Source organism: Sylvia atricapilla, chromosome 1 (genome assembly GCF_009819655.1).
Source record: "Sylvia atricapilla isolate bSylAtr1 chromosome 1, bSylAtr1.pri, whole genome shotgun sequence".
Classification (NCBI taxonomy): domain Eukaryota; kingdom Metazoa; phylum Chordata; class Aves; order Passeriformes; family Sylviidae; genus Sylvia; species Sylvia atricapilla.
Genome location: NC_089140.1, coordinates 4,599,303 through 4,624,038, shown reverse-complemented (window position 1 = coordinate 4,624,038; position 24,736 = coordinate 4,599,303). Strand labels below are relative to the sequence as shown.

Below are 24,736 nucleotides of genomic sequence, written 5' to 3'. Positions count from 1 at the left end.
CCCTGCTCTGTATTAACAGTTACAAGATTTTCAAGGAGAAAACAAATTCATACAATGTCTCCAGAGAAGAAAAATAAAATCTTTGAGTCCTCCCTAAAATAAAACCGCTATTTTAGATAATGCTATGAAGCACTCTGGTGTGTATTATGCTTGATTACAACAAATCCCTCATGATTTTTTCTCATTAAAAATTCACCAGTAGCAAGTATGGACTCACAGTACAGGAAGGTGAACCCTAAGTCAGAGAAAGGGAAAAAAAAGAAATTAACTTTGGCTGAGGCTGAAGGGAATGCTCTTCCAAGCCCAGAAGGGCTACATACCACGAGAAGACAAAACAAGACACAGAGAATAGGGTCAGAACTGGAGACTAACCATAAATATAAATAATGCTGTCATTAACAAGGATGTTTAAAGAAAGCTGGTGATGAGCAACTGATCTCAAAGCCTAACACAAGACAAAGGAAAGGAGACAACATTTAGTGATTGATATGGAAAAAATGCAGCTGAAACGAATTCCTGCCCATCAAATATACACAGTGCAGCACATCAACAGGAAGCCTACGAGATGCTGTGCAATCTGATAAAGCATTTAGCATGACTTGTTATTCATCATCCAAATGTCTCAGAGTACTGACACCAATGGTCATGGAAATGCACCTCCTCAGTAAAGGGCAAGCTCTCAGCGTAAACTGTACAGTAGTTGAGAGGGAAGTGGTTTTCTGCTCAAACTCACAAGCTTCCCAGTCTGCTCCAAAAGCTGCTAATGCAGTAGCTCCTAAGGACAGCACAGGTCAGAAGGAACCTGTACACAGATTTACCCTCGGCTGAGAGAGCCCAACCTTTAACTGCTTGTAAGAGAAGGACATTCAGGTTTTGGATATTGACATCAGGCAGATCACTGGCAATGGACATTCTTGGATCCCAGCAAAAGCAGTCCTGACTTTCTACCCACACATATCCAGCAAAACTGACTCTTTCAACACCATGAATTATGTACCACTCCAAAGATACCAGGTAACCTATGGCAACAAAATCAAATTAAAGTTACAGGGTTCACCACCTCACTGGTGTGCCCCTGCATCCTCTTAAGAAGCCATACTATAAAATTGGATCACTGCAGTAACTGGAAATCCAGTTTTCCAGGCAGGGTGGAGACCAAACAGCCAGGAACTCCTCAAACCAGCTTTGCTGCTGAAGAAAACTTCTGTATAATGGCACCCTCGGGGCAAGAAGTCCTAATTGTTCCACTGATTCACTTTCAACAGCAAACCACCACAAACGTCGAGACTTCCTGTTCCAAATCCAAAACACGACTCCTTGACCTCACCTACACCAGCAAGGCTGTGGAATGGCATTTAGGAAGCCTGTTTCTGACGTTTCTCCTCAGCAGAGGAAGAAAACATCCACAGTCATCAGTGACACTGCTTAGCACTTCAGCACATTGAGGCTGATGCAGAGAAGGGCATGAATACCTGAGCAGAAAGGAAAGCTTGTTTGGAACAAGATTAGAGATAAATGCAGGAGTGTTCCAGCTGGAATTTTACATGCCCCCAGAGGAAGAAAAAATGTACAGCAGAGCTGGTTGCTATGGGAACCATATCTTGCATGTTATAACTTAAGTGACAGAACCAAGATACACTTTAAATGCAAAGAAAACTCCTCATTTAACTTTGTCTGGGAAGCAGAATGGGAAAATTTAATTCTCTAACTTCCAACTTGAAAAGAAAACCAAACTAAGCAGGTGACAGTGCCTGCACTGATTGGCCATTTAGAGGTCTGGCACAAATAGGCTTGAAAACAGTGCTGGGGAATAACCAGACAACTTTGTGAGAACCAAAATCTACCCCAAACCTGACAAAGACTGATGCTGAACAGGCTGAACCTTTGAGAAGGGGGAGTTGGCAGATTCACCACTACTCTTTTCAAGACATCTCAGCATTAGCCAGTGGTTTCGGTGAGCCTGGCTGTCATTAGAGCCAAGAATTAAACCTGCACCTTGTCAGTCTCTGGCAAACAGATGAAGAAAATGCATAAGAAGGAAGAACTGCTTGGATTCAATCCCCTTCTGGGCCTGAGGAATACAGATACAGCTGGAGAGCAGCAAAGTAAAGGAAACAACAAGTTATACAAAACAAAGGAAAAGACATAATCCTGGTTAAACCTCTTTAGAGGGAAGCTAAGGAAACATCCACTTCTTGCCTCCTTCCCCCCAGGGCATGTGCAAGGATGCAGAAGAAATATGAAAAGATTAAGGCAGAAAACAAGATAATACAATAAAGGGAGCAAAACAGCCTATTGCTGTTGTGATCAAGACATTTATAGGAGAAAATCTGAAGACAAACTAATTTTTCATGCTTTTCTTATTACAGTTAGGAGTGGCAATGTATCCACACAGTTTGCATTCTGCAATCACGTACAGTCCCTGCCATCCCCTGCTTCTGACTTATCCCATCCTTAATTGTTTGAAATTAAGTTGTGCTTCTACAAATAAAATCAAAACCCCTCCAGATGAATTAAAAATAGCATGTGTCTCTCCTAAGAAAATAATTCAGCAGAAACATGAAGATTTCTAAGGACCTCTGGTTTATGCTTTGATCCTAACTCTCTGTTGGAATTAGGAGGGGCCAGATCAGAGATTAACACAGCAGAAGCAGAACAAGATGTCCTAACTCCCTGGTAGAGAACTAAGACTTGTCTGCCTCGTTTGGTCTGGCATTCTGAACTTGAGATCAAAGGTTGAAGTAAGAAGTTGATTAGCTAATCTTCCAAACTTATGGAAAATAAAAGGTTTAACTATTTCAATACGGCAATCTCCTTAGCAGATTTTGTCAGGAGCAGAATATCCAAAAGCCCTGCCTGAAAACGTTTCAGTATTTAAAGGATTTGCACAGTTTAAAAATATTTTGGAGGTTTTAGCTGCTGCAGGCTAAGACAGGAAAAACTGTTGTGTGATGTAGCTGAGCGATGTAGCACCAGAGCTGGCTGCTTCATAGAAGCAACTGTTTTATAGAGCTCTCTACAGCCATGGGTCACCTGTGAAATGAGAGCTTGTTAAAAGCAGGGAGAATTTAGAAGAGCAAGCAGGTCACAATGTGAAAGCACAAGAACAAAAGCGCAGCTGCTCCTCTTCCTACTAAAAAGCCACAGGAGTTTGAGAACAGGACTGGGCTTTAGCAGGCTTTAAAAAGGCACGAGTAAAATTCATGGCAGGAGAATGCCAGAGAGGCAAAGAGCAGGTCAGCAGTTGTCTAGAAATAGCCATTGGATTTTAGTTTGTAGTAACACTGGACTCAAAGGGGTGTCGAGTTCATGCTGCTAAGCTTGGAACCCTACAGAACTTCCATCATTAGAGAAAAGGGTCTGCACTTTTTACTGAAGGGAACAGAAACAGCAGACACTTCACAAACGTCACACAGACACACATCAGCAGACCTGAAAGAGGCTGTCAGTAACTGGACACACCAGCACCCCTGGTCTCTAAGAGCTGCATCTCATCACAGCCACGTTTCTGCCATCAGCAACTCCACACCTGCTCTGGGCTCAGCGCTGCCAGTTCACATGGCTCTGAGCAGTGGCTCCCACCAGCCTGGCTGGGCTCTGATGCACATCAGCTCCCCAACACTACCTCCTGGCTGCTGACAGCTTTCAAATATAGAAATCTCCCATCAACAGAGCACTTGTGGAGACAAATAGTTCTGTTTCAGTGACAATGTCAGTCAGGTAATTAAGGCACCTTTGAGTGTACCCCCTGGAGAAGCCAGGCACTGTTCGACAATAGCAATTCATGGATATAGAGTATTTTCCCTTAGAGACATTTCTAAAGCACTTGCATGTATGACCAGGTTAGGATTTTAACAAAATACTGCAACCAGAGAAGAAATTAAATTGTGCTTATAACAACAACAACAAAGGCTTGCATTACAGATTGAACTGTCTTGTGGACTGTTTATCAAATTACTGAAGTCAGTGTTTGTATGCTGAAATTAAAACTAGTTTCAGCCTGAAATCACACACCAGCATACACTGACAGGAAAAAAATGCAGTAAAATTCTGAACTTACCCAGAATAAACTCTCAAGGGCAAAAGCCATGGTCAAGATATAGAATGGACACCAGAACGCATTTCATACATACTTATTAGGATGTACAAATCTTTTAGAACAGCTAAACAAAATGAAAGCCTTAGGCTGTACTCTGGTTCGGGTCTGTTTTGGTGGAGGGTTTTTTGTCTGCTTGTTTGTTTTTGGTTTTGTTTTGGGGGCTTTTTTCTTTGCTTTTGTTTTCTGGTTAAAAAACCAGCTCGAAGGTTTTTCCTGTTGAGAAACCCAGATCATTATTTTTCCCACTGGATGACAGATGACCGCAAAACGAGCCACTTTATTACTGATAAGAACTAAGCTCAAAGGAATGAGAGGCAGTTTTAGAAGTGTCTCTTGTTACATAAATCACTCTGCCTAAGACCAACTGAAAATAGTCTCATTAAAAGTGAATGAAAAAGCTCTTCAGTCAGAAAGCTCCCATCACAAGTTTCTTCCCCCGTCCTTTAGACTGTGCTGTAAAATTTGCCTATGACATCTAATATGAAATTCCTGAAGCACAGATATTAAAAAGTATGAAGTAAAAAGTATACAAAATAAAACAGCTGAAAAATACCTCACAAGGTATCCTCCTGCTTAGAAAGAGACAGGTCATTCTCAAAGTCTTTCTATTTACTTTAGTAATTCCTCCAGCCTTCAAATTATTCCTTTAAAGTGAGAAAACACTGACTCAGAGTAATGTTGGGGAGAGGGAAGAATTACACTCTTACTGGTCTATCTTCTACTGTATGACTCTACTCTTCAACATATGCAACAGAATAAGTAGGGAGATTTCCTAGCACTGCTTTACTGCAAGTCCCTCACTAAATGCCAGTGCTGCACAAGGGTTAATTATCAGGCTGAAGAACATAAAAGCCCATTCAAAGGGAATATTAAATGAGAAGCAGGTCATCATTCACACCAGCAAGAGTCTGGTTCTGAAGCAATAATTATTTTTCCTGAAATTTTCCAGTGTATTCTTTACATCTGTGGTGCCTTGATAATGATGGTCTGACTTTTTCCCAGTTGTATACAAAAAAAAAACAACAACCCACCTCCACACAAAATTGAAAATAAACAGAGACAACATTTGGAGGTTCAAGGATGAGCCTCATCATGACTCGATTCTGACAGAAAACTGCTGTGAAGTGATGGAGGCAGCTGTGCATTTTCTTCCAAGAGGTTGTGTACTCTCCTGGAAAAAGCCAAACCCGCTGCTGCTGCCTCTCCAGCACCCCTGAAATGCCATTTCCTCCTGTTGTGGAAACTTTCCCATAGATACACTTTTTATACACAAAGCAACACTGCTGGCTCTAAGCTGGCAGGGGGTTCTTTTCCACACACAAATAGTCATCTCATCTTTAAAGACCTGTTACTTGTCTGTCTAAGAGAACAGAGGGTATTGCTTAATGACACATGAGCACATGTGACATTCAAAACCTTTTAAGACAGACTTAAGGTTGGCATGGAATTTGACTTCCCCCCAAAGAACTGCTAAAATTATCTAAAGAACACCTTCAAAGAGACATATTTTATGGCCATTGTTGAGCTCTTGTGCAAAATGCAAACAGGTTTAGCCAGATTTTTCCACATCATCTCCTGGTATTTTACAGTCCACAAAATTAAGCCAAGAACAGAGAAGCCAGGTTGAGGGGTTTTTTTAAAGCAAGAAAATAGGGATTTTTTTTTTTCAGATTTCAATTCCTGTTCACTGCAGTGCCAGGAAAATGAAGTCTTCTAAAGACAGGCCCAGGATTTAGCAACAGCCCTTTGTTTTATCATCCAGAACTTGATTCCATTTCTTGTCTCAGCTGTAACTTAAACAGAGAGCCTGGAAAATATTATGACTTCAAATAAAACATTACTGATAAAAAATTTTCAAACTCTCTCTCAAAAAAAAGCTATTTCTCCAGTGTCTGAGAGAATAAATCCAGAAAAGGGAAGTTTCCCTGGCTCTGTGTTAACCAGGCAGTGATTTTTAAAAGCCAGTTAGGTGTTACTACTGATGGACATAACACAAGAAGCTATTTCTGAGCTGAATGGGTTGCAATCAAATGTTACTATTGATACAGAATGGCTGGAAAGCTGCCTGGTGGGAAGGGATCTGGGGATGCTGGTGACAGGGGCTGAATGTGAGCCAGACTTTGGCCAGATGGGCAGAAAGGCCAATGGCCCCTGGGTCAGCAATAGTGTGACAGCAGCACCAGGACAGGGATTGTCCCCTCTGCTGGGCACTGCTGAGGTCACACCTCCAACCCTCGAGTCACTTTTGGGCCCCTCATGACAAAAAAAGACATTGAGGGGCTGGAGTGTGTCCAGAAAGGGAACGGAGCTGGGGAAGGCTCTGGAGCACCAGGAGCAGCTGAGGGAGCTGGGGAAGGGGCTCAGCCTGGAGAAAAGGAGGCTCAGGGGGGACCTTGTGGCTCTGCACAACTCCCTGACAGGAGGGGACAGCTGGGGGTGAGGTCAGGCTCTGCTCCCAGGGAACAAGCAGTAGGACAAGGTGAAGGTGCCTCGAGTTGCACCAGGGGAGGTTTGGACCTTAAGAAACACTTAAGATTTCTTCCTGGAAATGTTCAGCATTGGAACAGGCTGTCTGGGGAGGTGGTGGAGTTCTCATCCCCACGGGTGTTTAAAAGGTGGGTGGATGTGACACCTGGGGACAGGGTTTTAGTGGTGAACTTGGCAGTGCTGGGGTAATGGTTGGACTTTCTGATCCTGGAGGTTTTTTTCCAACCTAAACAACTTACAAGTCTACAAAATGTCTTAATTCACAGGTGGAAAACTTAAAGAGGTAAAGAAGGGAGAGAGGAAGGAGAGAGGACAGGTTTTTATGCTGCCTTTAGGGTAAAGAAATTGGACCACTCACCTCCACTAAGTAACTTCATCACCAGCCAAAGCTCATCTTTCACCACAAAGGATGTGTAGTAAGATACAATGTTGGGGTGATGGCACTGACTCATGGCTTGAATTTCTTTCTGTAGAGAAAAATAAAACATTAGCAGTTGGACAGAGTGACAATCACTCCTCGGGCACAGAAATTATCCTCCTCAAGACACAAACAGGGTGCAAAGAAAAAGGATACCTAGAAGGTAAATGCAGAAAATCCACAAACACTCTGAACACTCAAGCTGCATCATACTAGAGCCAAAAGGTATTTTATGGTTCTTCCTGTCTGTCTAGAGGAAGAAAAAGTTAACCAAAAAACCCGTGGTGAGGCCATCAAAGTCGTGGCAATCAAAATACCTGCACACAGCTACAACAGAATACTCCCAAAAATTCACTTCAGTTTGTGACCTAGGAAGTTAATGCCGACTTCTCCTTTCAGTAAACCGCTATGCAACAGATGCTTAATCTGTTGAAGACTATCATTTGGATGAGAAAAGGAAATACTGGCCTCTGGGGAAAAATGGCCTCTTATTCCTAATGTTTCTTCCCAGCAGGAAAGCAGATGGCTTAGCTCAATTAGGTTGAAGGCACAAAGGACAGCTGTATCCTTTGTCACACTGGAAGAAGAGAGGGATCACTTTGAGATTAGAAAGGCAGTAGACACTACCAGTCAAGGACAATATGAAATATCTTGAGATATTAAACTGTTTTGAGTTTTGACTGTGCTTAGTGTTGGTTACGGGTTCAGGTTTTCCAGGTTACGGAGGGAACAACACCACACAAAACACTGATTTCATTATGCAAGCACAAATCACCAGTTTGGACAGAAAGAATCACAGTTTCTTGGCTGTCCATAGACAAAAGTCATCCACTGAGCCAAGCCTGGCACCCTGCACTGCACCCAGCTGGGCCTTTATGCTTCAGCCAAGTCCCTCAACCTGACAAATTGTGCCCACCCCAGACACTCATCCCCTGAACTTCTGCTCCCAACTACAGCGTTCCTTCACAGCACACAAGGAAGGAGGAGAGCAAAGGCCCTTCAACCCCTGATCCTTCTCTCCCTCTAAGCACAAGACTTCCCTGGTACTGAAGTACAAGAAAGAGCTCTGAGAAGAATTCACTCGTGCCCAGGACACCTCACAAATGCAGCACATTTTGCTCCTGCTCCTGTACAGAGCTCTGCTTGTAGCTGAGTTCAGAGTAAAGCCACTGCTTCCCTTTGGCAAGGCCTGAGCTGGCAATCACAGCTCCAAAGGAACAAGCTCATGTTGATTTATCCACTTAGCACTGCTTTTCAGGGAGTAGGTGCATTTGAGGAATCCAAAGCAATTGGTTCCTCTCGCTGCTTCCCCAGGAGAGGCACCAACTTTCCAGGAAACTTAACAAGGAGATTAAAGAAGAATCCTTCTAAACAGGAAAGGATATTTGAAGAGTGGGGAATAAGCTATTCATCTCCATGAAGCATACTCTGACTGAAAAACACTCTGTGAAAATAAATACAGCTTAAAACAATATATTTTGCTTACTCTGACAGCTCCAGCTCCCTTCCTTGGAAACTTTCACTAGTGTCAAGTCATTTTTCACAAAGGAAATAAATCTGCAACTTTGGAGTTTTCTGTGGTTCTCTGTGCCTCTCACTCTGACAATTAAAATATACTACACAAGATCAAGTGGCACCAGAGGAAAACAAGGTGGAAAGCAACTAGCAGGACTGGTAATCCATGCCATCAGCCAGACCTGCCCCAAATCCACCACTCTCAGCAAGTATCTAGGGGAGCTGGCTTTCTATTTTCTCAGCTAGACTGCTCAAAATATTTTGAAGCAGTTCCCTGGGAGACCAAAAGAGTAATATGAGAAATATATACAAACATTGCATATTTAATATATGTTTGTGTATGCTACTGGAGTACAGGAGGCAATGAGATAAAGCCTGGACCAGGTTTATTTAAGATCCTAGAGCTAGATGAGATTTTTGCCATTTAAGCAGCCCCATACTACAGATTTTTTCAGGCATTTGGTGACACTTAGTTACCATTTTATTATTATTTTCTAAGAACTTCCTCTGTCATTCACTACCACAATCTGCTCCCTAGGCTGGGAAACACAACTGGAAAAAAAAATAGCTCAAGTCTGTCATGTGCACCAAAGCATAAAGAGTAAAAATAAATAATCACAAACCTGATCTGTGCAATTAAACACCTCTGTCAGCCAGTGGATGTGTAATACAGACAGATTAATCCATTTCTCACACAGTGTAGCACAGCTCTGAATAATTAATTGCATCACAGCCCACGATTTCCAGTGTTTTTACATTATTACCAATCAGAAGGAGCAGCAGCCAGGCAGACTTCCCCTCCCATCACAAACCCCCATTTCATTTTCAGCAGTTTTCTAGGCTAATCTCACACTGGCTACATCAAAGCTTGGTTCCTGTTCTCCCCCAAAGAGGGTACCAACATCCTGAAAGCTCAACCCATACAATTGTTTTAAGTGATAGTGGCAAATCACAGGGGTTTTGTGGTTAAAATGCTTCCTGGCATAACTGAAACCAAGCCAATTCTGTCATCCATCCACAGTCTGCTCCAGCAGTACAGATGCAGGGGCTGAAGGGCTGTAGCTAAAGCAGGAATCCCACTCAGGGATCCCTGGGCAGCTCTGCTCAAAAGGATATTTAGAGTAGGAAGAGATAAAATGCAGCAACAGCCATTTTGTGTGTAGTAAGCTTAGCTTTAATACTATTCCCAAAGCTTTTGGGAGACTTTGCTGCTCTTCAAACACAACAAAGTCACAGCAGGTAAAGGTTTCCTCTTCCTACCTCTCTAATAAGACTGCTGTCCCCAGATAACAGTTACAACTGTGCTTCTCATATTTCCCCCAGCATCAAAATTACATTGGAAGCCTGCTAATAAAAAACTCAGTGATTTCCACACCTCTGTAACAATTTATTTGGGCTGCTCTATACAAGTTTTAAGGTGGAAAGGTTGGTTTACTCCCTCTCTGCCAACAGCCATGGGTCACTTGATACAGACCCCCAAGCCATCCACAGATGCAGGGGGTGATAAGCAGCTCCTCCCTCACACTCCATGGCTCCAGTGATGAGACACAACCTCCCTGCCAATTCCCATAAATTGCTCTGCTTTCTGCTCAGCTATGGAGAATGAATTCCCGACACAAACATGTCTAGACACAGGCAATGGTTTGGAAATGGTTACATGCTCACCCCGGGTGAGATATTAAAAATATCTGTATTGTCAAATACCAAAAGCAAATAGACTGGGATTAGGTCTAAATGCCTCCATGGCTTCCATTAAGGGTTCTGACAAGTGTTCTCAGTACTTCTACAGGCAATAAAAGAAACATTTCAAGGCCTGCAAAACAGTAATAAAACTGCAGTGAAGTCTAATCTAGAATCATAAGCAACATATTAGTCTCCTGTAAATCAGACATATTTCTAGAAATCAGCTATTTTGGATGAGAGTTTATTTGCCCACTGACAAACAACTGAAATTTGAATTAATAGGAGGAGGTAAGGCTGTGTTTTAGATACCAGCTCGAGTTTCTTTTCACATCACCACCTTTTACTCTGTGTTTATCTGCCCCTGAGGCTTCCTTCAGAGGCACTTGCTCTCAAATACCAGGATAAAAATTGTGCTTTATTTAGTTTTACTTCCTACATGTTGACATGAACTCGAGAGATAGAGCACAGCAGCAGAGTGCTTTCATGTGGCTTCCTGTAGCTTTAGAGGAATCCAGAGAGCTGTCAACGTGGCTACCCTGTTTGAAAGGAATCACAACCATAAGAGAAGTGGGGAGGGAAAGCATGGCTGGGACAGAAATCAAAGCAGGTCAGATGTGATCACCCCTTGAAAACACCAATGCTTCAACTATGGCTGGCAAAGATCTTACACCATGAGATTTCAGCTGAGAGATAAGGCATTAAAGCTGCTCTTCATCCTTTTAAAGCAGGATTTAGAGTTCTAGTCCTTCAGGCAGCCATAATCATTCACATTCTGCTCCAAGTGAAGTTTAAACGGTTTAGCTAAAAGGTTGTAAAACTGACAATAATAATTCATTTGCCTTCTGAGCTGGCCACAAAACTAAAAATAAAAAATAAAACCAAACCTGTTCTTCTACCAAAATCAACTCAAGAGACATTTTATTAAGAAGGTAGGGGAAAAGCACAAAATCAGAGATTCTGATCCAACTCCTTGCCTCAAGTGGCTACAGGAGCTAAACTGGCATGAGCAAAGAGGGGTTAAATTAGCCCTAGAACAACAGTGGAAAAGAAACAATTCTGAAAGGGAAAAATACCATTCAACCATTAAGTAATCTTTAGTGATGGGAACAAAACAGTCGCATGGCAAGTCATTCAGCAGTTGCCCATTTTAATAGCTGCTCTTCAGCCTCATTCAGTGGTCATTCCCTCTTTCAAACTCTTCAGCACTGGTGGAAAGTGCAGGAAGCAGGTGTTCCTGAATTCTTGTGGTATAGCAATTCCTACACGGCCATTTGTAATTGGTTTCAGCCAAAAAGCAAATGGGTGAGTGACTGCCTCCTCTCACAGATAGAAACCAGCTCTACCCACATCCTCAACTAACCTAGCACTGACCTCACAGCTGTTCAGATCAACACCCAGCGCTTACAGCTCAGCAATGCTTTCAATGTGATCAGTGCCCACAGACAGCTGCAAACTCTGGAGTTTTTTACATGCACCATCTCACACTCATCCAGCCCAAATGAAGGGAAATATTCCATGTTCAGGATTTCACCCACCATTAATTCTGATGTTCATAGTGAACTTTACACAAAAAAACCCAAAACCAAACCAAAACATAAACCAGTCCAGTAATTAAGACTTTTGTTGGTGCTGCTTTGATAACTAATACAACCAAGCTGTACCCAGCACAGGTTTAAGTCTTAAGCTGCAATCCCAACATGCAAGGAACACATAACACAGCAGATCAAATAACCATGCAGAAACCACATATCATTTATCAGGCTGCCTGGCACTGACATTTGAGGACTTCTTTTCCCTGGAGCAAGTGTGAAGGTCCTCAGGCCTGGAAATGGAATTATAATGGCAATTCCCATCAGATGACAGGCATGGATGAAACATCTGTACTACTTCCACAGCAATCTGCTGCTTTGTTCCCAACAACCTCATAGGCTGGTTAATCCACTTGTAGGAAGTGGTCTGTCAGATCAAAGGCAGTTCAATATCCTGTCCAAGTCTTCAAAAGAAGGTGTAAAAACCCTATAAAAAGCAGTTACACAATTATCTGCCCATAGGGTAGACTTCTGACTAAGCCTGAGCAGTTAACAGTTGGTTTATGCTTTAAACCAGGGGATTTAATAATCCTTTTTTTAAATCCTATCTAATTTAACCTTCTCAGCTATAGGTTGATTTATTTAATCTCATGCAATATTTGATCTCCATGTTATTGGCAGCAAGTTCCCTGGGTTATTCCCATGAAATTCTAAAGGACATTTCTGTTTAACTGCAGTTCAACTTGTTCCCTCAGCCTCCTTAACTGCCCACTGGCCATAGCACTGAAAGAGCAGTACCTTCACTTCTCGTGTGCAACCTGTCAGGCCCAGGGCCATCAGTCTCTGGAGTCTGAAGAATTTGGAATCTTTCTAGGAACAGCAGCACCACATCCTCCATGCTCTTTCCTGAGCCTGTCTTCTGTTGAATCATCTCAGGGAATAAACAGGCAGCATTTCCCCCCAGCTGGGAAAGCCCAATGTGAAATATCCCATTAGCTTATGTTTCCCTCTCTGCTGTACAACATTCCTGGTAACTGCTAAGCTGACAACCCACATCATCTGCTACTCATGGAGAAAAAAAGTCTCCATCTGGATGAAAGAAAACTCAGCTTTAATTGCATGAAAATGAAGTAGAGTTTGTAGGACAGAGGGGGGATTTAAAGGCCTTTTAGATCAGTAATTCTTTAAACCAAGAAAGCACTTATATACAAGAAAAAAGGCTGGAGGCATGGTTATTTTGAGGCAGATGTTACACCACTGTTTCAAGGATTGGCAACAGCAGCAAAGCAACCAGCATCCCACAATGGAAAAGAGTCAGAGCAAAACACAGCTCTGAATGGTGTGCAGCTGTGAAATACAACACACGAGCAAGCAGACTGTTTGCAAACCCACACCAGTGTGGTAGTTAACTACCGTGGGTTGCAAGACAAATAAGAAGTAGAACTTTAGTCATAAATCAAGAAGTGCAAGATCATTTGTAGACAACACTGTATTTGACCACCTCTCCTTACGCTCCACTCCCAGTCACACCCCTGAGCAAGAATCATTATAATCTACATTGTACTTCTCTGTCAGCTGAATCCCACAGGCAGTCCAGGAAAGATCTGTGAGCATGCAACAATGTACAGGGAAAAAGATAAAAATGAAGCATGGAAATAAATTCCTGACAAACATCACCTAATTCAGTAGCTGGGTTAGAAAGGGGCCCATCTCTGCACAGCATGGCTCCTGCTGTCTCCATTCTTTACAGCAATTAGCACTTCAGCTGAAGAGCTGAATGCCCTTGACTTGGCTTGCTCATGATTCAACAAAACTGGCCCTTCCTGCCTTTTCCATTGCCCACAGCAGCAATAAATAAATCCAGTGCATTAACCTACAATGTCATACAGTATATGCAAAATGTGCAGTTTATTCCTCACCACCCACACGGCTCAAATGTATACTGAGATAAAAGGCTCAAGATCAATACTTTTAATGAGCCAAGTCATAGCACTTACTCACTGTAAGCACCTCCAAAGCAAGGACGTGGTCCCAGATTTCCTGGCCTCAGGACACCTATTTGGCTAAAAGGAAGCTCAAGGCCACTCATATCCATCCAGCTGGTGATAGAGCCACTTACTCTGCATTTCCCACTCCAGATTAACCTTCCTCTTCTCCTGCATCCCAAGAACTACAAGTGCAAACCTCCAAGCAGCACAGACATTGAAAAAAGTGTACAAGAAGCAAATAATCTTTTTAAGGATGGCAGTACTGCTTGCTGGTCTCCCTACAATGTGTACTCCCTCCCAAGCAATGTGTTCTACCTCCCTGACTATGCAGCTTCTGGGAATAAGGAAGCTTGCTTCAACAGAGAAGTCTATCAGGTCTGAGGCACTGCAGAGAAATAATTAGAAAATAATTTAAACACAATTTTCCCTTTGCTATTGCACTGCCCAATGAGTGGGCAGTGCTGTAGCCCAAGAGCATCCTCCTGACCCCAGGCAGGAAAGCAGAGTTCACCATAAGCTGACTGCTGAGTTCAAATACCTTCAGAGCAACAGAAGGATAATGATGGAGCTCATGAAAGCCCCAGTTTCTGATTTTAACTGCACTGGGGGAAAGGAGAAAGCAAGGTGGGGGCATAACATACCCCAAAGTGAATTCATCCTATTTGTCTTTGCATTTGCTTCTTAGAACAATTGGAACCTGCAACCATCTACAGTTCCCTTTTTTTTTCTTGTGGGGAAGGCACAATCCTGCAATACAAAGTAGTTGCTCAGAAAAGTTAATTAAACTAATTGGGAAAATTGCCATGAAGGGAGACTACAAGACCATAAATCCTGAGAATATTTACTTTAGGGTAGAAGCAGATATGGAAACAAGATAAAAAGAAGTGAAGGTAAGAGGACACAGAGCTGGGAAATCAGGAACTTCCATTCTTTTGGCTCTTGCACTGAGAAACAAAACTGGTGATTCAACAAACTGACAAATTCAGAACAATCCCAGGGAAAACACTTTTTCACACAACACACCCACCACAGCAAGCCCTGCCCCTGGGAGCTGCTACAGCTAGAACCATCTTCCATCCTTCTGTTACTTTTAAATTCAAGAATACTTACAGCTGCACACTTAAGCCCAGAGAAGAATCCACACCAGATCCAGTCCAAAACTGGAAGCTCTGGAGAGCTGACAACAGCAATACATTGCAGGCCCACCCATAACAAGAAAAATCATTGTGAGGAATGGGTCAGCCAGAGACTTTAAAATGTGCAATTAGAAGTACTTATCTAAAATTACACATCAAATCTGTGCAGTGTCTCTTTCTGAACCTGATGTTTTTAGCCAGAATTGGCAATTACTCAAAGAATCACAGTCTCAATTACGACACCCTGATAATGCACTCAGGAACACCACTGAGGCAGGGTAGTATGGGCAAGCCAACCAAAAGGCTTGAAAAGGATACCAAGGGTTGGCATAAGGACAAAAAGACAAACTGTGAGAAGAGATCTTGAACTCCTACACTAGCATGAGCCCTAAGAGGATTTGAACACAGGCCACCCTGAGTCCCACACGCAAACCCTCCACAGGAGCACTGACAGACTGAATGGGGCCTTTCCTCTCAACCAGGGCAGATCTGCAGACACCCATAATGACAAAAATACCATCAGACACTAGATGGAAACTGGAACTGTGGTTCAGGTGATTTGCTGAAGATCATACAAATATAGAGGTAGCAGGACTCTCAAATTCCGTTATTCCGTTTCTATTCTATCTTCTAATTGCAAGCACCAAAACAAGTGTCTGAGGTAAATTACAGGGGATTTAAAATTCAAGGGGACAGAAATTAAAATTCAAGGGGACAGAAAGACAAGGCAGGATTATAAAAATCTTAGGGAGGTGCTTCAGAAGAAAAGATGGTACCAGGCCCTCACCTCCATAATGCCAATATTTACTGTGGAAAGTTTTGACCCAGAGAGCTTTCTCATTCTAGTGGAGACACCTCGATGTTCACAGGAATCTCTGTGTCTGCCTGGCTTAAATTCAGGGACCTTCCAGATATGAGGTGAATGAGACAACCACTGCACTGCAGAGGCACCAGCTCACACACACAAGGAGAAGAAAACCAAGCCCATCAACACAGGAGCCAGATGAGAAAAGGGAAATTTCAGTTACCACTGCAAAAATCTGTTTTTCATTGAGACAACCTTGAGGAAAGAGGTCCAGAGCAGCAGAAAATTACAGTGCTACAGCTCCAAAGGACTCTGTCTCCTGTCCTGAACTCAGAGTTACAGGGCTTTCCATATGGCAGTCTGCAATACGTCAGTGATCCCTTTAGCTGGCATCAGTACTAGAAAGAGATTAGTAACAACAGCTAATTCATTCAGTTTTTCTCTTTACAGGTGAAGGGGGAAAATGTAAAGAACTGCAGGAAAGGAAAAGAAAGCAAAGCCATTCCCTTAAATTTTAAATGTTCTGAAAGCATGTACCCCTCTGGATCCCCCTCAAACTTCAGAGCTCTTGTGGGTACAGCAGAGCTTCACACTTGCACATTAACTCAGTTCAAAACAAAGGGATTATACAAAGTGCTGAGCTCTAAACAAACAGTCTGAAGTTTTGCAACAGTTGATCTTTTTAACATTTTAAGTCCCATGTCCCAAAACCAGGAGAGCTGATCTGCCTCTAATGAAGTCAGTCGAGTTTCCTCACCTTCATCCTACCTCAAGAAAGGTTTTAAAAGCACTTGGCAAAGAGATATTTCAGAAATAACTGAAATACAACTGCCCAGACAATTGTGATTGCATACCAGGAGTTCATCCATGCTCGTCTGACACTTCTCGAGGTTGATCCGTTTAATGGCCACCTTCTCCTTCTTGGGAGCGCAGAAGGCTGCCTGGACCACCGCAGTCGCTCCGCTCCCTGGGGGGAAAAACAGAGAGTTACCAACACCTCACAGACCTCAGCACAAAGGGAATGAGGCCAGGCAACCAAATCCTGAGTGCCAGATAGTAAAGACAGCAGAGGCAGGTAAAAACCCAGTGAAAGCGCTCTAGGCACTTCCCCCACTGTGCAGCTCCGTGGGTTGGCTCAGCCACCACATCCAAGTGCTGGGCAACCGAAGGAAAACAAGTGGATCTTTATGATCCCTTCCAGGGATCATTACAGCTCTGCAGACCAAAAACCCTCTCTAGACTTCAGTTTCCTTATAAAAGAGTGATTCTACTCATGTACTTTTAAAAGATATGTCACTGAGGTCACACATACTTTTAACCTGATGTGTTCACCCAAACTGTCAAAACAAGCCACTCTTTGGTATTGACACTAATGAGATTTTTCAAATATTTTTATGCATAAATTGCTGTTCTCATCTCTCCTCATTTTATGCAAAGACACGAGGTGGGTTTCATTCAAGCAGGTTCAGCTCAAGCTCTCACACTGCATCAGTTTCTGGGTTGAAAACCACAGCCCCAGAACATTTGAATTCCAACAGGGGAAAAAACCCACATTTTAACACACAGTTCTTCAAACTGCTACAAGTAGGGAGTTCTGGATTTAAAGTATTCACAACATCATATCTTTTGACATGAAAGGGAGCTTGCAATAGTGAGACTTAAAATCTATTTGATGTTAAGTTGATTTTGTTGGCCTCCAGAGGCTGTTGCAGCATTCACCTAATCAGTAGGACACCTTGTTGTTCTGCTTTCTACCTTCATCATGGTTCCCCACATTTACACACTTCACTGGAAAGGAGTAGATCCACATTAATAAAAAAAGAGGCAAGATACGTGGAAAATAGCTTATAGGTTCCTATTGCAAATACCTAAAAAATGCTAATAAAGAGAAACAAAAACAACTATTCTGCATTTTGGTGTAACACACCTATTTTAGCAGATTCTCCTATTTTTAACACTATAAAAACTACTTCCAGATTCTGCAATTCAGGTAAAGTACATTTTTGCAAGCTTTGTAATTTTTTTTTCTAGTACATTCACGTAAACCGAGGGCAAAAACTTTAGTTTTCAAACGAAGGCTACTGAAGCCCCCCACAATCACCATCAGGAGCCTTCTCACACCAAGTTGCACCAATTCAAATAAAGTTCCAGGTGAGGGAAAGAGCCTGAAACCCAGCCCTGAAAGATTGAAGAACACTGCTCCATTCTGAGTTGCACTGAAATAAACTGAAAAGCCCTGAACTGTGGGACTCTGCTCCTTTAATCCCCAACCAGCACCTGCTACAGGGGAGCTACAGGACCTAGATTTCACTTTATATGGCATGGCCAGTGCACCCTGGACATCAGGAGCAGCTTTGCCAGGACTCCCTGTACTCAGGAGTTTACATTTTAATGGCAGAAGTGTGCAGAACACAAAATGCTAAGGCTGCAAAAGCATTATTATTTCCCAAAGCAAATGGGTTTTTAAGAAGTTCAAGACTGAGGCCATTTATTACTTGCACACATATTGTTTTTCAGACTATTCATAGCACAAACCAAAACAAAGTTATTAGGGAAAAGGACAGCAATAACAGTAAGAATATTTACAAGGGGCTTTGAAAACAAACTTTGAGTGCTGTAAGCAGGTTCTTGAGCAAGTGACAGATGACAGAGAGGTCTCTGTGGATATTTAACAGAAAGTGGTCAGAAAGAGGAAGGGGGGAGGTTTTGACAGCAGAGTTTGGTTAGACTGCCAGGAGCAGAGCTGAAATACACAACATTTAGCACAGGACAAACATCCCAAAAGCAAACCTCCACAGGCACTCCCTGGAGTCACTCTGCCCAGCAGGTGCAGGAATCCAGCATGAAAGCTGCAGACCCAGAACAAATGAATTCCCACTCACTGGGAATCCTGGGTGGCACTGACTTACTCCTCTCCACCCAGTACCTGCTTCATTTGTTTTGTTTCTGCTGCTTCTTTAGTGGGGAAAAAAAATTAAAACCATAAAGGCTCAAGACAAAGAGAACAGCACACACAGAAGTGGTGACAAAAGGCAGAAGTGAGTTTGCACTTCCTACCACTGCTGGTCATCCTACAGCAACAGCCTTGCAGAAGTCAGAACAAAAAAACAAACACTTTATCAGTTCTTTGGAAAGAGTTAGATCCCAGAAGAAATGTTGCTGCTGAACATTCAAAGCACCAGTATTATGATTTCTTTCTTTGGATGTCTTGGTGCATAGTAATAGAGGCTGAAAACACAAGCCAGATGCTGGAAGAATATATGATTCTGCACCTCAGAGGACTGGCTTGTCACACAACCCTTTTCACTCCCCAGTTGGTTTCTCAGTGTGTATTTTTACCTCTAAAGCTACCTGTCCTCATCAGCACAGCTATCTGTGTTCAAAGACTCTTTCTGGATATCTCAGACACCCAACAGTGTCAGCATACTCCTGCTTCCCCCCCACAGCATGACATCCCAGGATTTCTGTGCCAGTTAAACCCAGCTTGTGTAAGCACAACTCACAGAGGTGCTTCTTTCAGTCCAGATGCAACATCATCACTGTGAACCAAATCCTTCAGAAGATGAAGTCCAGAGTTTTAAAGAAGTCACCACACAAAGAATAGCTTTGTATTTTATTCTTTTAGGATGTTACTACCAGAAACAATAGATACAGCCTAATTAAAAGCAGGACCACTTACACTACAGCTCCTTTCCAGTCCTCAAGTTTGCAGGATCAATGCTCACTAGGACTTTAGGGCAAAAATTGCTTTTCACTAAGTGCTGGACAATGCCCCAGCCTACAGGGACTCGATCTGTTATGAGTGTATGGCATTATTTGAACAGTAATGAAATCCCAAACTAAATCCTCCTGGGCACATGGCAGGGAATCATCTGAATTTGAGACTCCTCCCCTTTAATTCCCTGCTGCTCCTACTTTTCTGGCAGCTCTCTTTAGTTCGATCACCACCTGCTCTCCCCACTCCCCCCTCTCCCGCTAATTCGTCATTTCTTTCAGCTCCTCTGTAGCACTAATTATAGAGAAACAATGAAATCTCAAAGGCGTATCAAGCGAGGATTAAGCCAAGCTGCAGCACGATGTGCCACAAGCAAGCTGCTCTTTGGTGGCAGCAGCAGCGTGCCGTGCTTCTGGGACCAAACAAAGACAGGTTTCCATGCTTCTTTGGAGAGTTCAGAAAACATGGCAACATGGGCACTAGAGGCTTTGCAGCCACATGGTTTGTTTATTAAATGCCAGGATGGCAAAAGAAAGAAAAGGAGAGAAGCTGCAGAGAGGATGCTGAACACATTGCTAAGTGAAAACAAGCTTAGGGAGAGATGAGACCAACAGAGAGAAAAAGAGAAAGCTCATTGAGGAAGTTCTGTAAAATTTCAGAGCAGGCAACAAATATATGGGCAACAACGGGAAGAGAAGAGATTTCCTGGGCTGCTAGGAACAATCCTCGATGAGGAAAAACCCCAAGGGCAGTTTGTGCCACGGTAGCACAACTTGGACAAACCAACTCTCCAGGCAGTCACAGATCTGCTGCGATCAGAGCCAAGTGCAGTCCCGATAATGTGGACAGCACAGGGTTAATGTTCACTCCCCACCTCAAGACACTCTGATCAAGGTCAGTGCTGAGGCTCTTTGCCTCTCTCAAGATCAGCTTTTGGAGAAAATTTGCTCCCTGGTTAATCTCTTCCAACACAACGGCTTAGCAAAACAATGAAAACCAGGCACAGCCAAATGCTTGCTGCTTTATTCCTGAAAAGCAGGAGATCATTTTGTTGAAGGATGATGGGGACGAAAAAGACCCCAAATGAGTATTAGGATCTGCTTAATACCCCCTGCTTTTGCCACTGTAGGCTCTCAGATATAGTTCTGACCCTTAGGATAGCAGCTGCAAAATTCCTGCATAAGAGGGTCATGACCTACTTTAGAAAACACCGCCTTAAGAAGAAAACATACCCTTTCTAACCCCTGCTTCTTTCATGTTTCTACGATGAAATGGCTCTTTCTGAACTAAAACCAACCCCTGAAAGGATTAAAATAACCAGAATCAAAAAAGTCCCCAAGCACTCAGTTATTGAAGCTTGATTTTCCAGGTTATCTCCTCTGGATCCCTGGTCCCTGTACCTTCAGCACCTACAACTCCAGCTTGAACTCCTTAAGTTGAGACAAACTCCCCACGAAAGCCAAGCATCAGCTTTCAAAGGAGGCTGGACACCATCTCTTCCACAGTTCCACAATTTACATGAAGCTTCCATTTTTGAAAACAAAGACAAACCCTCTGAGATCTCAGCTGAAGTTAAGAGAAACCAATTATTTCAAGGCTAATTGGAGGAGTGGAAGGACAGGGGACTGACCAGAGGACACAGCATGTTCTTCCATACTTTGTCTCTAATTTAACTGAATCTCTGCAGCCACATAAGGACATTGCAGCTCCCCCAGTAAGACTGGGATGAATTGCACTGATGCCTCTTGCCAGGCAAATGCAACTGAAGCCAGAGATCCTCTTGGCAGAGAGATCTGCTTAAGCAATGGAACAGTCGTGCCAAATGGTCACAAGACAAGCATCAAATCCTGGCTCCAGGATAGCATTCTCCCACCACGTGCAATAGCAATTTGAAGTAGTTACATGGAAGGAGGACTCACAAAACAGTGCTGCCCCAGCTTTAAATCTACTTCAGGGACCCTCAGAGATGTGAAAGTTTCCCCTCACTCTAACTTGGTTGCTCACAAAGCTGTTACAATCAACAGGGGACATGTTCCATAACAGTCTCGGAGCATCAGTCCTTATCCTACTGCAGTATCAAATCCTCTCTGTAGAGGAAATATTCTTTCCCAAGGTCAAATGAACATAACGAACCATTTAGGTCTGAATGAACCTAAAGTTGGGATTTGATCCTGCTTTCAGCAGAAGGGTGGACTCCCTCCTGCTGAAACCAGCATCAAATCCCAACTTAGATCAGGTTCCTCAGCACCAAATGCAGTCTAGTTTAGATTTGCTTTAACAAGAGATATTTCTACAATTTTTTGGGTTCTTCTGTGTTTGACCACCCACATTGTAAATTTTTTCCCCCTTGCTAACTAACCAGATCTCCCAGTTTTGCTCCTAACCTTGTCCTTCCACCATGCACCTCTGCACGATTCAGTTTCATCTCCTCTAAAACTTACCATTAGGCACCCATTAATTCCCTGTTGTTGAGGAGAGCAACAGCTCTTGTAAGGCTGGGGAAATCCAGCCCTCCACACCTGCCCCATAAGTCACATTCCCAAGTGTCCCTCAGCACAGGGCAATGCTGAACCCAACACCTCCACACAACCCTGCCCAGTGCTTCCCCCCTTCCCTGCACACACACGACCTCTCTATTTTTAAGCGAGATCTGGAATCCATCCTCCACTATCTGGAGTGCGGTGCCAGAAAGCCGCTCGTGACGCAAGCTCTGTTTATAATTGTGCCCCCGGGTTTTCCTCTTATGAACAATGCACACAAAACACTTCCCTGCAAGGCTGCTCTGGACCAGGCAATGATTTTCAGGTTCCAGGTACCCCAAAGCCCAGGAGACTTTTAATGCTTTACAACCCAGGGTCGGTATTTGTGTCTCTGCAGGCTCACTCCATCTCTGGATGCTTCAACTCTTTGACAGCCTCATGCCAAAGAGCTGTGGGAGCCCTGCTCTGATTATGCACTCCAAGGACAATACAGCAATAAAACAAGAAGCTACAAGACTGGGAAAAGAACTTCTTAAGCATTCTTATAGAGCACAGGGCAAACACAGATCTAATTAAACCTGAAATTAAATACCAGATTGCAAATTCAGACCGATCTTGCACTGTTTGGTCCATTTCCTACGAAGGCAAAGTGATGTCTCTATTTTCTGTTCCTCATTTGAGGTTTCTAGTGAGAAGAGTTCTCTTGCAAAGAATGGATTGCTTCTAAAAACAAGCTAGCAAAAAGAAAAAAAATCCTACTCTCGAATTTCCAGCCAACTCAGCATGGGGTGGGAATACTCCTTTCCCCAAGCAGGACTTGGTAACAGGAGTCCACTGGATGTCAAAGTCTTTCTGGCACAAGCCCCACGATTCAGGAAGAGTGAAGTAATGCAATGTTAATGGTCCTTGAACATGTTTTTCAAGCCATCTCCCCACTACATGTCACATTCTTACTACAAAATGGAAGATGCATTCTACAATAGCAGCTACAAATAGCACTAATAAAACCAAAGGAATTCATAAGAGGACTCAGACATATCCTTAGTATTGCCACAGAGGGGGCAAAAAGTCTGCTTACCTGTGAGAGGAAAAAGCTTTCACAGCAAAGCATCACCTACTCAGCATGGGACTGCAGGAAGAGTGTTAACAAATCTAGAAGTGGAGTTACAGCCCCAAATCAGCAGGAAGATCACTTGGGTGCTTCCAGCACTGCTCAGAGTGAGCTCCAACAGCAAGCTGGCTCTGAGTACTGCTGGTAGAGACACTGGGAGCAGCAGGAAAACCAGTAAGGGAGAATTCAGCTGGGTTTGCTCTGTGCCTGGCCGGGAGGCCTGTGGTAAACTGAAGCAGCAGCAGAGCAGTAATCCACGAACCCAAAGAAGTTACAAAAGCCCAGGACTGAGCATAGCTCCCCTCCCACAGCGTCATGGGAGTGCAGACATGCAACTACCCCCAGGAAGCTCCCAGAGCTGCACCAACACAGCCACACTCACTCACAGACACCCTTCCACAATTTATTCCCAATACAAATTTTTGGTGAATAGTGTTGCCAGCTGAGGGAAGAACCAGGGCTTTACATTTCTTAACAAGCTGAAGGATGACACATCCACAGCACAAGCACCTATTTAAAACCCTGGTAGGGGTAGTAAGAGGCCAGGTTTAACTTGGTGCACCTTCTCTCAGCTGGAGTCACGCAGTGTTTGATCAACAGCAGAGATGGAAAGATACTGTGTAGAGAAGAGGGAGAGAAACACTGGCTAATACAGGCAGGGAAGCATAAGCAAAGGCAGAAAGCCAAAGCAGATGTAACTGGGAAGTTGTGAGGAAGCCAAATTTAAAGCCTATATGGGGGGTGGAGGAAAACCAGCAATCCCCACAGACTACATAGCACAGCATAAGTACACACTACATGCGAAGACACCTGCACTGTGTGCACCCAACAGTCCTGCAGGCACTGGAACAGCTGAACTCTCACATTTACAAGATAGTGTCTACCCTCACATTTCTGATCAAAAGGCTTTAGGAACAACAGCTCAACCCCAATTTAAATAAATAATTTTCAGACTTTGCACGCATGTGGTCAATGTCAAAATGTCACCCTGCCCTTCAGTCTAGCCTAACTCACATCACTGCATTCAGCAGGTTCATTCTCAGTTCAGGCTCACCTTGAACACAGCCCAGTGCTGGGAAATTTCAGCTGGGTTCAAGCCAAAGGTGGCTGCAGGTACAGTAAGGCACAGGGCATGTGCTGGACAACACCCTGAGAAAGGGCAAGGATGGGGAGGTAACAAGTCCAGACAGAGAATTAAGACTTAAATACAAGTGATTTCCATTTCACACCAGCACATGTGATGACTAGAAAAAAAGTCTAGACCTTTTATTGAAGAATTGGAAGGAGAAAGAGGAAAAAGCAGTTTTCACTCGTGAATTCCTGTTTGTTTCATTTAAATTGCAGGGGTATCACTTTGCAGTACTCTCTGATCATTTATTCCAGTACAGCCAGAGCTCAAGTAGTTTGAGATTCTGTGCAAGTTGTGAGGCTAAAGATTTCAAATACTATTCACAATACAAGGGATTTCTGTTATTAATACACTATTACGTGTCTTTCTCAAAGCCTGAGTCTTTGCTCAGTTAATATCAGCACCTGCAGTGTCCAACAGACAACTGATATTCCAGCATTAATAGCATGCTCAAAGAATTTCAGAAAATAAGGAGAAGCATATTCTGAAAGTCTGCTGTCCAATTAGAAATAGAGCCAAAACATTTGAACAGCACATAAACTTGCTGACAGTGAGTTATTCACCATCTTGACAAGAGCTCTCACAGTTGAGAATACCACTGAAAACCACACACCATGTCCAGAGGTTTCTGCCCATGTAAG

The 24,736-nt window shown here is 43.2% G+C and overlaps 1 protein-coding gene across 1 annotated transcript in view; it reads right to left on the bottom strand.

The window, feature by feature from the left end:
* OXSR1 (oxidative stress responsive kinase 1) overlaps window positions 1–24,736 on the bottom strand; it is an 87,769-nt gene that overhangs the window by 51,900 nt on the left and 11,133 nt on the right. Inside the window, exons 2-3 of the mRNA XM_066314004.1 lie at window positions 16,515–16,627; window positions 6,945–7,053 (exon numbers count right to left, since the gene is read on the bottom strand). Coding sequence (XP_066170101.1) covers window positions 6,945–7,053; window positions 16,515–16,627 — 222 coding nt within the window. The remainder of the gene's footprint in view (window positions 1–6,944; window positions 7,054–16,514; window positions 16,628–24,736) is intronic.